General features: G+C 41.0%; 1 protein-coding gene across 7 annotated transcripts in view; it reads right to left on the bottom strand.

Moving 5' to 3' along the window:
- Positions 1–15,543, bottom strand: part of TACC2 (transforming acidic coiled-coil containing protein 2) — a 143,813-nt gene that overhangs the window by 105,611 nt on the left and 22,659 nt on the right. For all 7 annotated transcript variants that reach the window (XR_015259053.1, XM_086752012.1, XM_086752016.1 and 4 more), the window contains one exon: positions 9,441–9,613. Coding sequence is in view for 6 of the 7 variants with exons in the window: in XM_086752012.1 (XP_086608138.1) it covers positions 9,441–9,613 (173 nt within the window). In the remaining variant the exon portion in view is untranslated. The remainder of the gene's footprint in view (positions 1–9,440; positions 9,614–15,543) is intronic.

Below are 15,543 nucleotides of genomic sequence, written 5' to 3'. Positions count from 1 at the left end.
CTCAACTTCCCTGGGAAGCCTGGGCATATTTTCATTGTCTTAGGGAATGTGGAGTGAAAGATCAATTTAAAACTGATGCTGCAAGCAGCATCCTTTACTTAACATCCTTAACAGCCTTCTGCAAGGCTGAGCATAGACTGGATTTTAAGAAATCTCCAGAAATCTCGCCCTTTCTCAGCCTAAGTTTTACACACAAAGTACTTGACCAAAAAGTGAGTCAGTGACCAGGTCTCAGGTCCCCACAGTTTAGGTCTGTGATGATACAAACACTGCCCCTTCAGCAACTGTCAAAGCAGCACGGAAGCCCCACGCTCTTGGGTTGTGCTACAGGACACAAACTGCACTTCCAGCTCTTTAAAGAGCTATTGAAATGTACCTATATTTAGGGTAAGACTCAAACCTGAGGTAAAATATCTATACGATAGAATTAATTTATAGTTCAACCAAGTTTCAGTAATGCTTGGCATCCATTTGTACCTTTAATTTACAACACAAATACATTTTATTTAAACCTTTAAAAATTCTTTTGCCCAAAAGTTTTTCTCTTCCTAGCACATTGAAAACACTTATCCATACAAAACCTGCTGACACTGGGAACAACACAGGGGGCAAAGCAATATCTGGTATTTGTTGGACCACCGACAACACAGGGCATGATGGGACAAGAACAAGCAACAAGGAGATGCCAGGAGGCTTTCCCTAAGGAAGGAATAGACTTTATCATTTGGCATTAATTTTGCACTCAGGGACTCTTACTTAGAAGAGGAGAGGCAGAAACCACAACACTGAATTGGGGAGGGGATGGAAAAGGGGGAGTCAATTGCCATTCCAGCTTTTTGTTCGTGTTGCAGGTTTATCTTCTTATTAAATTGTTTATCTGATTAAATCGCTCATTAGCAGCTGTGTGCCCAGGGTTCCTCAACCTGGCAGCACGCTCCTGTCAGCGCTGTGGCGTTCAGGCGAAGAACAAATGTGGGTGCAGGTTGGGGGGAGGAGGGGTGAAGCCCTCTAATCTCTGTGAAACTGCTGGAAAAAGTAGAAAATACCACCTACCAGTTTCTCCTTAGCACTTATCTTTAGCCTCTCGTTCTTTACTCATTGTTAATCCCATGTGTCAACTGAGTTAGGAAAAGTACGGCAATAAATCTCGGATTGAAACATTGGTAATGTTCCTCATACAGACCATACATCATTATATATCTGCATTTTAGAGATTCTGGCTGACTGGAATTTCTCTAAGATCTTTAAAGATATGACCTCTTTGTTACATTAGACTTCTATTTGCAGCTATTAAATACGAAACAGTTCCAAACATGTCTGAAGTGGTTATGTTTTCTTGAATACAATTGCTAAACCCATGAACTATCTACTGCCATGCTGGTAGCAACTCTGTGAACAGTCATAGCAGAAAACCTGTGACTTAGCAGGCTCAAGGGCAGGTAACAATCCTGTGAACTAAGCTATTTAGCACTATGAATCAACTAAAACATTTTTTTCTGGTGTTCAATAATGCTGAAAGCTTGTTCCTTTCACTCAGGAGCAGATGAAGGAATTGAGACAACTCTGTCATTAATGTATGCTGAACAGAATTAAAATGACAGTGCTGGCACATGCTGTGGCAGCAACTGGAACTATCATTTTTAGAATGAAGTAGTACACATTCATCATCTGTGCTACTTCAGCTTGCTTCAACGTTTTATTCAGGACATAGCAGAGAATCGCAAGGTTTGAGTTTCCAATCATAAGATACATCCAGAGCGGCCTGTTTGGGTATCTCCATTTATGTTTCTCCTTCTGATGTACGTAACACGGAAGACTATATAGGGAACATATCCTACATCTTCCTTTTCATTTTTTGTAATCTTGCTTTTCTGTCTACAAGACATTGCTGGGGTTAGACAAACATCTGTTGGGAATGACTTAAGCACAGCTGATCCTGCTTTAGGGCAGAAGGATGGACTAGGTGACCTCTAACAGTCACACCTAGTCCCATTATCTCCCACTCTGTTTAAACGGAATAACACCACAGGGAAATGACACCACATGCTGAAGATAATTCCCCTGAGTAAAACCCAATCTACATGAAAATGTATTAGCAATCAATAATTACCTGCAGGGAGTATATATTTTCAGACAACCCGTTCAATATGATCAACATAAAGCTATGACCCTAAAAGTTGGTTGGTTTTTTTTTTTAAATACAGGAAAATAAAATGTGTTCTCATTTGTGGTTACTTGATCTCTTTTGTTTGTAATCTGAGATAGCCTGATATTATTAATGGAAAAATTCATACCGTAGGGAAATATTTAAAACAAAACATGCAGATGACAAAGCATGAAAGAACATTAGAGTTCCACATACTTCGTGTAGAGCTTAGGGCAGGAAGAGCCATTTTGCTAGGAATAACTGCTGCACATTATTGACACTATGTTAAAAAAAAATGCAGTCATACAAAGACCTAGGTGCAGATGTAACTTGAAATAATTCAAGTGTCCTACGGCACTCAAGAGTATGAAAGGCAACTTTCCCCTTGTCTTAGAAGTTAAGCACACAATTAAGGATTTGCAAGTTCAAGGCCTTAACGTACAGACCATATGAATGCTATCCTTCCAGTTACAACACCAAATAACAATGAGGTAAATCTTTGTATGTCTAAAGTGTTTGTTTTGCATACATAATTGCTTGTTTAGAAGCACAGTGCAAATTTACTGACTAATTTTTAATACCTATAGTTAAACTCTTCCACATTCAGAATATATTGTGGCAAGTTCTAATTATCCTGGAACAATTTAAGAGTACTGCCCAGTTACTAAGATGTTTATTAGGACAGCACTGCCTGGTTTGTGTTTAGGGTGTGAAGCTACAAAGGATATTAAGAAAGTGGTGACTTATGGTGCGTGAACCATAAATACTTCTGGATTAAGAGCCATACCCAACCTACCAGCCATTAACACTTGAAGTCGCAACTTCCATTACTCTGTTTTTCTATCCGCAGCAAAGGCAAGGGGACAGAAGATAAAGCCAGCAGCAGCCAGACAAAGGCTGTATGGAGTTTACTATCTGAGGCAGGGGTGGAGGGGTGGGAGGTAGAGATGCCCAAAGATGTTAAGCCTACTTGATAAACAACAAGAAATTATGATCCAATAACAGAAAATCATAGATAGTTTAAAATTTCCTTTTCTTATTCCTTTGCTTTCCTTCTAAAACACACAGTAGTTGTTGAAAGGACAGACAGCCTTTCCAACTCAGTCACACTTGTGAGGGAAAACCATCAAATGCTGAAGCCTATGAAACCCAGAGGTCACATACGGTTGCCATCCATATTGATGAACTCAGAGCCTGAGTGATTATATTCCCAGGAGTACAAGAGCCTGAAATCTGAGGCTGAATTTAGAAAGCACTGGAAGGGACAAATGCACAGCCAGCTCTGCAACCATGGCACATGGAAAGCTGCTTTTCAAATGTTTCTGTTCTTTTTCCCCCGACACACCAGAGATCAGCGTCTACATTTTGAATTTATGCATTTGGACACACTGTCCTGGAGGACTTGAGTTAACTTAAAGAATCCTGCACTTTAATCTGTCCCTAAGAGGTATTGAAAGTTAATTAGGAACATGGAAATAATTTCCACATTCACTTTAAAAAAAAACAACCAGTGTTTTTGAGGCAGAGCAAGTCACTATTTGAACTTTTCGGTGCAAAAAAACACATGAGAAATTCATCATCACTAAGGGGCTGCTAACAGCAGCCAGCTTCCCCCGCCCTCCCTGTATATCTAAGCTTTCAGGAAAAAGTGAAGCAGGAATAATGATCTATATGACCCTCCTGGGAACTGTCCTCCCCTTCTCCCCCCACCCCCAATCACTTTTCACCTCCTTGTTCCATACACAGAACAAAATGCAGGGCCTGCAATATTTTAAGTATGACCCAATGAAATAATTCCAGCATTAAAAAAGTAAGCTGTACTACTGCTGCAGCAAGCAAACATGGCCAGATCTTCAGTTCCAGCTCCACAACCGGCTCCTGGGCTCCATCCGAGATATCCGGAGACGCAGCAGGAAGCACGGCGCTGAACGGATGGATCCCACAGGATGCGTGGCAGCTTCAGCTTGTCATTCCGCAGTGGCTCGGTGGGTCCCACAGGATCCTCGCGCAGCACTCCAGGTGGGAGAGCAGCCAAGTTCATCCATGAAGAGTGATGAACTCTTATTCCCATGAACTACTTCTGGGTGTGTACCTTTTAAATTGCTGTATCTGCTTCTTCCTAAACCTGCTGGAAAAAAAACCGCTTCTCTGGGATAGAGTTGTCCAGCTAACAATTCCTCAGGCGTTTCCCTCCTTGTGTGCACCAGGAGAAAGGCACGGTTACATCTTGTGCAGACACGAATGCAAAGCCTGAGGCTTACTGAACTATTCTAGTTCTTCAGCACTTTTATTTCACATGGAAACTTTACAGATTAATTGCTGATGGTGTTACTTTTCAGCATACAGGACCAGTGAGAAACAGGTTAAAAATATTGGCCTGAAACAGAGTATTTTAAAATAAGAATCACAGACATTTTGGATTCCAAAACAAGAATTTAAAAGTGACTGAAACAATTTCTGAGAATTTGTGGAGGATGGAAGAAAGCCACCCAGAAGACTGGAAAAGAGCAAACGTGGTAGTTTTCCACACAGAGATACTCCACCCAAAGATGGCAGGTCACGCGCTTTTAAGACTGTCAGAGTTCACTTCAGGGTGGAAAAGATGCGTTCAAAGCAGCATCCAGGAGCGAGTTAAAAATAAACAGCCTGGAATCTGAAACTTCAAAGATTTTCCGCTTATTGTCTCTGTTGCTATTTTGGCAGGATTTAACATAGAAGCCACCCAAAACAGACATGTGCCAGCAATTTCAGGAGTGAGGCTAAATAAAAAGTAATTGCCTGAGCTCCTGCCCATCTAATATGTTTCCTGAAACAAGAACCTTATGAATCCCTTCAAGCTGACTCATCCCTGTAACATTCTTCTCACAGGAGTCACAATTTTGCATGCTGAAGTGTAGAGCTGTTTGTCAGTCTGGTGTTCTTGGTATTCACATTTTGAACAGGAAGCCCTAAAGAACTGCAGCTATACCATTTTTTGAGCTATGCATTTAAAAAAAAAAAAGCAAATTGGTCACAGAACAGTATAAAATGCCTATGCTAATATAAAAAAAAAAAGAAAGCAAGACTGCACTTGCTGCAGCCAAACCACAAATATTCAAAACTCCAGATAAGAGCCCGCTCCACAGTCTCCGCTACTACCGCTGGCCCATTCTAACACAAGTTAGCTTAATGAACTGGGTAGCCTTGTGTTAATTAGCTGTACTCAGTCCATTGTTTCAAACCACACCAGTGTGTAACTACCTGCTTCTTCAGTTAACGCAGCCTTCCAAAAGGCCACACGCAAGAATTGCTGATCCTGATGTAAACCATCACACACCGCACCTCAGCTCCTGTGTTTGTTATTTTTCCATTCATGCTTAACACTCCTACACCTGCTCATAACTGGAGCCTCAACTTGTGCCTCCACTAAAATCCAGACCCACAAAGAGAAAATCATCTGGCCCACTTCCTTGTCGGAGGACTTCTGGCTTCAGATTAGGCTCTATTAACCAGTTATCAACCATCCCTACAGTAGGAAGAAGAGAGATACTTGCTACTTTGAGATTATTAAAAATAAGTATTTTAAAAAGCCGCCGTTCTGGGTCCTACAGTATGATAAAGCATTGTTATGAAGAACGGCAAGTTTTGAAAAAGAATAGCATGTATTTAATAATTTGAGGGTTAAATTCTGCTACACCAAAGTCACCAAACAAACAAAAGAACAGAACTTGCTTCTAAGTTTTGCAACACCTTTAGTAGATCTCTGCATTCTCAAAGGAGACTCCACCAGTAAGACAAGCCATTCCTTGTTGTGTTAAAAGCCATGGTGAGGTCTTCAGCCAAGACCTTGCAGCTTTGTTTCCCTCTGGTGTCCCAGACACCACCTTTAATGGCAGGACTGCCCAAGCCTTACCCACAGGATGAAGATACAAAGTCCACCCAAATGAAGACACGAGATCAATGAGAAATTCTACGAGTTTCAAGTCATATATTCAGGTGATGAGGCTCTGAGAAGTTTACCGTGTCCTTCCAGTACCAACAGGAAGGAACAGTACAGGTCTGTCTACAGGCTGTATTAAATGGTTTCCAATATCTAGGTGGCTAGAGAAACTTGAAGCTGACACTTTCTTCTTCATACCACTCCCCCTCGCCCCTGCCAAAGTTTTCATCTCTCTTCTTTCCTAGCTGTGCCCGACAGTTTTCACCATATGATTTGGTGAGAGCGACAAAATCCTGCTGCATGGATGAATGCAGATTCTTTCCTGGCTGCTTGATGGGATTTTGACTACTGCTATTTTTTTTTCTTGGAGACAGAAGCAGAGGAAGATATTGCTGGCCAGGATAAGACAAACTGCCCTCCTCCAAAGTCCCTGCCTTGATTGTACATATTTTGAATTTTAAAATGAACCAAACATCACAGACGTGATGGAGAACTATTTCTTCATGGCTGATTTTGTGTGCCAGAGTTCCTTAAATTTCCACAAATGAATGGAGCAAGAATCTCAGGAAGTGTAACCCTCTGCATTCTTCTGGCTGCTTTCTGGCGAGATCTAAGAATCTCTTACTCTTTAACATACTGCACCATGAAACTGCTATACCCATTTTATAGGTGCAGAAAACTGAATTCAAATAGATTAATTGCTGTGATAAGGTTCACTCCTGGGAGTTAGCGTTAGATCAGGGAGTTCAAAGCACATTTTCCATTTCAAGTGTTTCACAGTGCTACTGTCTCTAGTAGTTCCTTGGTAGCTAGTTAGAAGGGTCTTTACAGGCAGCCATCGGAGAAAATTGTGTATATATCTTCCTTAAATCGTGGACAAGAAAGTAATTGTACAGAGATGCTTTCCGAGAAGTAAGATTAACCTCTCTGAGGTGAGTTCTGCTGCTGCTTCATTTACAGCACAGAAGCAGTACATAATGGGGGTCTCAGCAGCTGGCACACGCTGTGTTAGGTGGATGCTGGCACAAATGCTGTCAGTCAGAGGGTGTACAGGTGCTGTAGGGCTAAGTGCACAGTCTAATACCTGTCATTTTGCAGTTTCATAAACAACTCTAATTTGCAGGAATGTTAGTCATGATACGCCTGCTATAAAATTCGGCAGGTAGTAATACTCATAATTTCCTCTCTTCCTTTTTCCCCTTTTCCAAAATACAACCTGCATACTGATAAGAATAGCATAAAATTACTATTTTACTGTTACAAATCAGAATGCATCACGTTTTAAGTAGCTTACAAGAAATTTATATTTTCTTCAGCTAGGACAGCATGGTTACTCACCATTACATACACACAGTACAGTGATTATGCACAATACTGTCGAGAGAAACTAGAAGCTAGAGGATACATGTAGTATTTGTTAACTGAAATAACAAACGAACAAAATAGCATCTAAAATTCTCACCCCGTCCAAGTTTACATCACAACTCCAAACTCGATTTTTTCTAACTAGTGTAAATGACATCTATGACTTTCCTCATTTGACATGAAAATGGAGACACACTCTCAAAGACACGAGGAACTCATCCAAGGAAGAGCTGTTTCTTGTACAGACCTGGTGCTAGATACTAAACCGATGCCACATTAGAGAAGAAAAAGTCATGCACCTCTAGAAAAGAAGTGCAACCTCTCATCACTTTAAACTTCAAGCCCAAATACCTTTACCATTGCAAAATGACTTTGCAGTCTTCGTCTTGCTCAGATTTTATTATTTTCAGTAGATAACTAAGATGCACTAGTGGCAGTCAGAAGAAATAGAATTAATATTAGATATCTTCCTGTGTGTTTATTGAAGTACAGCAACCTACTGAACTGTAAGAGCTCCACAGCACAGCCAAGCTGTCCCTTCCAGAAGGTAAGCTGCTTTTTCTGAGGGAGTCTTTTCAGATTCCATCATGTCTCTTAAGTTTCCCTGAAATTTCCCTGATGTGGTCAATTATGATCTTACCTAATACCTTCACTTGGACTTAAACTGCCACAAACTGATGCATGATATTGATAATTTTAGAATAGAATAGAACAAAATAGAACAGAACAGAAGATTGGAAGAGACCTACAATGATCATCTAGTCCACTAGACCACTGACCACTTCAGGGCTGACCAAAAGTTAAAGCACATTACTAAGGGCATTGTCCAGAAGCCTCTTAAACACTGACAGGCTTGGGGCATCAACCACCTCTCTAGGAAGCCTGTTCCAGTGTTTGACCACCCTCTCAGTAACGATATGTGTAATCTTCATAATTTCTTATAAAAAAAAAAGGAGAGAAGAAGAGTTTATTCTCTGAGATAGCATTAACTTAACAGCATTTGAAATATTTTATTTGACTACTGTCCATTCCTGTTTTCAATTCTCAAGTTGACATCTTTCAAAGACAGGGGCAATCAGAAATGGTAGCCAGGGTCAGTGGAAACAGAAAAGGGCCCAGATCACACATACTCCACTTGAAAAGGATGTAGCAAATCTTTCTGCAGTGAATTCTTTCATCTTAAAGAAAATTAGTGAAAACACTTCAAAAGGTACCTACAGCCTAAATATCCTACACATTTATCAGCAAGTTACTGCTATTCCTTCTAAGTTGTATTTATCATTCTATTTCAGGTAATATTGATGACCTGGAAAGTATTCAGCCCTGTGTTAAAATCATCCTGGTATTAGATAATTTCTTCACTGCAGCAACAAAAACCCTAGTAGCATGGGAAAATTCAGATATTCAAGTAAAACAATACTAATGCTTCAGACAAAATGTTCCCTTTAGGAAATGTAATAAAATTCAGGTTATATTACCTTCTGCCATCCTTAATAGCACTGATGAATACCTTAACTCTGAAAGTAGTCCTATTTATTTAATCAGGTGAGTTTTAAGATATTTAGAAGAGTGCAATGGTAATAAATATTAGCTGGGTGGGTACTTTTTAGTAGGGATGTTATACAGAGCTGAGCACAGCATTTTGCAATTGTTTACAATTACATCTTACTTCACAATCAGATATGACTACAAAAGACTCTTCAGTGTTTCTCTGTCTCCGATGAGAGTTTATTAGTAGGAGCAAAAAGCACAGGAAGCTTAGGTCAAGGGTTACTACAACAGCTGGAGTCTTCTTTATAGCTATGCAGCAAGGCAAGAAAGTCAGTTTGGTATACAGCAAGTAGCCTCGTTTTGTCAGGTTATTTTGAAGACTGCATCATCATCATCATCCATCAGGATGATAGATTTTGAAAACTATTTACACAAGAACAGAAAATTAACAAACAGCCCCCAGCTATCAACAGCAGCAGAGCTTCAATTCTATTCACAAGAAGAAACTTCGTTTCTTACCTTGTAGGTCCTGGAATCGATGGGGATGTGCCCTCAGTCAGTTGCCCAGCAGTGGGAAGAAAATCTGAGATGTCCTGACCTCCAGATCTTTCTATGCTGTTTTCCTGAGGGCTCTTTTTGAAACCATGTCCGTTACCAGGAGTTTGGCCTAATTCTGAACCTTCTGGAGCGCTCTAGAATGAAAAAAGAAAAATTTAAATAGCTACTTCTATTTTGGAGTACAGGAAATTTTGGAGAATACATAGGCTTAAGGAGTTTTTTCCACCCACTAACAGACAACTTCTGTGGTAGATTTCACTACATTGATGGAACTTGCAGGTTCCAAAGCCAAGCCATTTTTTTTTCTTAACAGAAAAACAGAAGGAAGTGGTTGAGCCAAAAATAAATACTAGGAAAAGAACAGGGAGAGAAGAATGCAACAATTGTTCAAAAGCAGCCAGGGCCTTTACTGACCCAAAGAGGGTATCATCTTCTCTTTTTCCAAGCCTGGCTTCCTTGTTAAGCAAGTTTAAAATGAGAAAGGATGAAAACAAGCTATAAACTTTGACACTCATAACATTAGCAGTATCTTTGGAGTCAAGTTAGAGATAAAGCCAACGTCAATCAAGACCTAGCACTCGAATCCAAGTCCAGATTCTTTCCCTCCCACTTCAACAAAGCTCAGAATGTCTCTGAACTGAAACAGAGGGCCCGATTCTTCAGCATGCTGCCTTTCTGTAACAACAGCTGCAGGAAATGCTGCAGTTTCTGTAGTAACAGCTACAGAAATGCTATTACACAAATATGGTAAAGCTGCTTCACCTCTTCTCAAAGGTAAATATTTACCCAGGATCTTCATCCATAGAGACATGCCTTTACATGAGTGGTTGTTTTGGTTTTGGTTTTTTTTTTTTTGGTTTGTTTGGTTTGTTTCTATTGCAACCTCTTGTTTTTGCTCCAGGGAGGAAGACAGTCCTATGCAAGTGCCAGGGCTTGTGACCTGTGGTGTGCCTGCCAACTCCTGGAGTTCTACAACACCCCCATGGGACTGCTTACAACAGGTAGAGGCACCTTCCTGCTGAGATTTTTTTTCGGCAGAAGTATCTTCAGAAGACAAAGAGGAGCTGGTAAGAGTTGTTTTGAACAGTAGCTGAGGGTGTTCTTCAAGTATAATAAAAGAACTGGAGAGAAGCAATTAAGTGCAAAGCAAAAATGAAGAAGCTCCATTTCAGGTCCTCTAGCACATCAAACAATAGTGAAAGAGAAGGAAAACTGTGTAATCAGATCACCCTCAACATACAGTCACTGTTGTTTTATTTCTTAAATGTAACTGTAAAAAGCGTAAGGCAGACTTAAACAGGAAGACACGTAAGCATATGTACTGATGACAGGAGAACCACTTCAGAATAATGTCATACATGAAAAGCACAGGACACAATTTCAACTAATCTCTTGTGGTTTTTTTTCTCTCAGTTTTTAGGTTTGTTTTGTTCTAGAAGTAGTCAATAAATTGCAGAAAGCTAGTGTTTACAAAATTACACTTCCCTGTGAGAACATGGTGTGCTCTCGCACAGCCAAAGGCTCCTTGTGATCAGAGCCAGGAATGAGAGACACCCAGTGGCCAAGAGAAGCCCATGTAACCAGCAATTGAAAAGGTCAGGGCATCCTGAAAATATAAAAAGACTTCCTTTAGACTTAAGGCAAATTTGATTAACTATCATATCCTCTGCCTTTCCCTAGAGGAACCCCTTCACTACAGCTTTGTTTGCAGAAGTCTCCTTTATCACACGGCTTTCCGCTGGGATAGACCCAGGGCTCTTGGTTTCATGATTATTAAGCACTTACCCAGCATGTGCTGACATTCAGCATTTGGAATATTTATCTAAGTATGTATGTTGGCTCAAAACTACAGTATACGGTAAAAAAAAAATACTAGAACATCAAGATATAAACAAGGAAATTTGTTTCTTCCAGCTAGGAAAAAAAAAATAGTAAAATTGTGCTTACTTAGCTTACAGGGCTCTGTTTTGCTTTTGCTGCTATGTTTTGGGCAGCCTGGCTTTTGCTTGCATGGAGAATTTATTTCAGCATGCATACATGTGTGCAGAGAGAAAGGACGATGAAAAAATGCGTTATTAAGTCAATTATCAGAAAAAAAAACAAACCAGCCAACCAAAGCAGTGACTTCTGGGGCCATATGTGATCATACTGGAGCACGTCCACAGCCCAGTCGCCACTCACAGATCACCACCATCCCCACACCCCAGAGCCTACCCCGCTGGCCAGTTAGCATTTAGAAGAAGCAATGAGCCAAGGTGGGGGTATTTATAACTTGGCAGAAGAGGCACTCCTTCAGTGGGCCCAACCCCATAGAGAACCGGTCTTCAGAGCATGCACAGGTGCTGACCCACCAGGAAAGCTGGACAAGAGCAAGGCAGCGGGTTGGTAAACTCACAACAAAGCACGCGAGGCAGCCACAGTGCCACGCTCTTACTTGGCCAACGTTACCATGTCTCACTGTGAGAGCTCCAGTTGGGTCAGTCTGGGAGGTGGGACACAAACGAATGCCTCTCCATAGCAGCCAAATGAAGAATAATTTTCAGGCCACTTGCAGACAAAAATGACCTCTTTTCCTTTCCCAGCAGGGCGGGTGGGTAGGGAGAACCACACAAACAACCCTAAGAAATTAGGCCAATTTACAAATTTGTCCAGATGCCTCCAGCAGTTGGCAAGAGCAGTGAGAAGCAATTCTTTATTTTTCCTCCTTTCTGCTACCACCATCTCAAATTTTCTTCAGCTGATTTGGGTGCTAGGGAGGAGGAATACCTCTCTTCAGAAGATTAAGAGCTACTTGTTTTGTCTCCTTCTAAAGCCTCTGTCTTCTTCCATGGCAGAAAGTAACACAGCAAAGAATTAAGTCATTAACCTACTGCACTCTTAGTGCCCACACATTGCTTCTAATTAATCTCTCTTTCACAAGATCAGCCACTTAACTCAGAGGGGTCCTTAGGTCACAATTCTCTGTTCTACTGACCTGCAGTCATCGCACTTTTGGAGCCACAGCGTAAGAGGGATGCCTCCTGCTCACAAATCTGTAAAGTAAAACTCTATGCAGACAACCAGTATCCTTTGGATTGCCATCCAGGGCCATGAATCCCACAAGAACCTATATCAGCAACATGGACTCAGTTACGGCACTAGAGAGAAACATTGCTCATCAGCCTGTCATATAATAAACCCAGATTTATTATCAGATAGCCCTAACAAATACAAGCAGACATAACACTGTCGTTACATCTGGTAGGCACTTACAAGCCAGTAGTACAACGATTCCAGGACAGTTTGAAACCGTAACTGTAACGTAGAGTCGGGCTAATTTGTCATTGACTCCCAGAGTCTGACACTTCACAGAATACTTTGGGGACAGAATCATTTTGGTAGAAGTTTGCTGGATTTTACTTTTATCATTGATCTCCCTAATTAACAAGTTAACTACATAATAAACTCTTCAGCAGGGCCTGTTATGATATGATGAGGGTTAATGGCTTTAAAACACAGGGAGGTAGATTCAGATTAGATATTAGGAAAAAAAAATTGACAATAAGGGTGGTAGAACACTGGCACAGCTTGCCCAGAGAGGTGGTGGATGCTCCATCCCTGGAAACATTCAAGGCCAGGTTGGACGGGGCTCTGAGCAACCTGATCTGGTTGGAGATGTCCCTGCTCCATGCAGGGGGGGTTGGACTGGACCTTTGAAGGTCCCTTCCAAGCCAAACCATTCCATGATTCTATGATAATATAGACATGTATCTGCCTGCTAACCCTGAACACCTCGTCTCATCAAAAGTAGGATGTTTCCATATGAGATACAGAGAAGGACCTGTGTCCCAGTGACTTTATCAGCTGTTACACCACATCTTCACAGCTAAACAAAAACACACTGGGAGGGGCAGATTGAGAAGACAAGGAGAACGATCACAACAAAACAGTTTAGTTATGTGCACTGTTTTAAAGACTAATTTTAACATTTCCCATAGGTTGTTTGGGGGAGGTTGGTGGGGGCTTGTTTGGGTTTGACTTTTTCTGTTTTTAAAGAGTTTTGTGCTTTCAGGGATCTAATGTTTAAGAAGTTACAGCTCATCTCCCAGCTATCCCTAAGCAACAGTCATTGGCCACAGGAAAACCTGACTCTTGTTCTTCCAGTTCCGAACATGACCAAATTTAAGATATATTAAAACAATCTTTGCAACATAGCTCCTGTTGGAGCACAGAGGAGTTGGAATTGTTGATACTCTTCTTTCTTTCCAGGCTGTCAGGTGTTTGAATGATCAAAAAGCAAAGCTGTCCTCTTACCTAGTCAGGCCAGAGCACTCATGGCAAGAAAAGTGTATTTTCAAAAGAAACTCAAAGGAGAATTTTAACATTAATTTGAAATAAATCTTAATGTAGATACTTAAATGCAAAAGGAACTACTAATATTACAAGATATAGGAAAGCTTTATATGTTGGTCTTCTGCATTTAATGTATTAATTTAATTATCACAAAAGAACATGCTCTATGAATCTATGCCAGCCAGCAGAAAAATATAATTCAATTTCTCTATCAAGTTTTTCAAATTTAAGCTAGTTATGCAAATCAGGTGCTGAATTAGCTTTCCAGTGCATGCCTTTTTATTTTTAATTAACATCTGTGAAAACAATTAGAAAGGCTATGTTTTGTTCAAAAGTATCATTAGAAAGCTGCTGTTAAATAAATTACTTTTGAGGTTTCAACACATACAGCCTCTGAAGTTATTTACTTCAGAAGCTTGCAGCTAAATTTGCTCTATGGTCGTTTCAAATGCAGCATACTCCTTTGTGAAAAGGATTCCGAGATGATAAAAAGTTACTTAATTGAAAGACTGAAAGAAATAATTACATTAAAAATCAGAATACGGAGGTTCTCAGCAGTGTTTTCTTCAAGTCTAAGTCTAATTTAAAAAAAACCCAACAACAAACAAACCCAGTCTGTCAGAAACAACAGAAGGAAAACTAAACAGCCTATACTTTTTTCCTTTTAGCCAGCATACTATTTAAATGAATAAAACTGATTCTTCTGAAATATGCAATGTAATTTGCATTAAACCTTTCCACAAGTGTTCCACTTTGCAAGAATACAAAGTAAATCTACAGGATCACTTTATTTTCCTGATGACTTTGAACATGAGCTTACGAGTTTAAAAAAAAAAAAAAGAACCAGAACTCCATTAACACTGTAGCCAAAAGGATTATGTGCGCGGCTGTACTCTGGCTGAAGTTATCATACCAGAAAGAAATTCTTCTAATGCTACATGGGAGCCTGTTCACTGCTCGGCTCCCAAAACACGGACTCTCCCCTCCCATTTCAGATTAGGCACGGCCACGGCCTTGCGTTACAGCCACGCAAGAAGCCTCCGGTTTCTCAACAACCCCCCAGCCTCCTGCTCGCAAAAGCACAAAACGGGCCTGGTTTTAAAACCTAGTGTTTCCCCTCAAACCACCCCAAATAAGTGAACTTCCTTCGGTTCCCCTTTCTCCTTGCTCCCAATAAAAGTTGTTTCCTTTTACATCTGCCCTCTGCAACATTCCTCCATTAAACACACATCCTTTTATAGCAGTCGCTGGGACATGCCATAGCTCTGACTAGCTGAAAGTAATCTTTGAAGGGTTACATTAATTTTCCATTCCCGCTAACTCCCTCTGGATGTTGAGGGGGAAGCTGGGACAAGACTCTACAACTCTCAATCAATAAACCAGAACTTACCTTCTATTTTTCTCTACGCCTTCCATTAAAAGTTGGGCTTTTAAAAATAGATTTTTGAAGTCTGCCTGCTAGAAGTGTTGATTGTTCGCTCCCAGCCACCGCCTCCTCCGAGGGGCCGGGGATCAGGCTGCGGCGGTGCAGGTGAACGCCGCAACGCGCAGAGCAAAGGTCGGCCCCGCGGCGCCTGGGCTCCGGTTTCAGGATCAACCGCCAAGCTGACTGCATCGGGAGGACAGACACGCGGTCCTCGTTGGGGACAGCGGGCCGCACCCCTCCTCAGCCAAATGCCCGGCACGTGCACGGCCGAGCAGGCCAGCACCGAGCAGAAAAGCGTGTGCATGG

Source organism: Chlamydotis macqueenii, chromosome 7, assembly GCF_036417535.1.
Source record: "Chlamydotis macqueenii isolate bChlMac1 chromosome 7, bChlMac1.mat, whole genome shotgun sequence".
In the NCBI taxonomy this organism is placed as follows: Eukaryota; Metazoa; Chordata; class Aves; order Otidiformes; family Otididae; genus Chlamydotis; species Chlamydotis macqueenii.
Note: the sequence above shows the minus strand (reverse complement) of the source record. Positions and strands in the feature narration are given on the sequence as shown.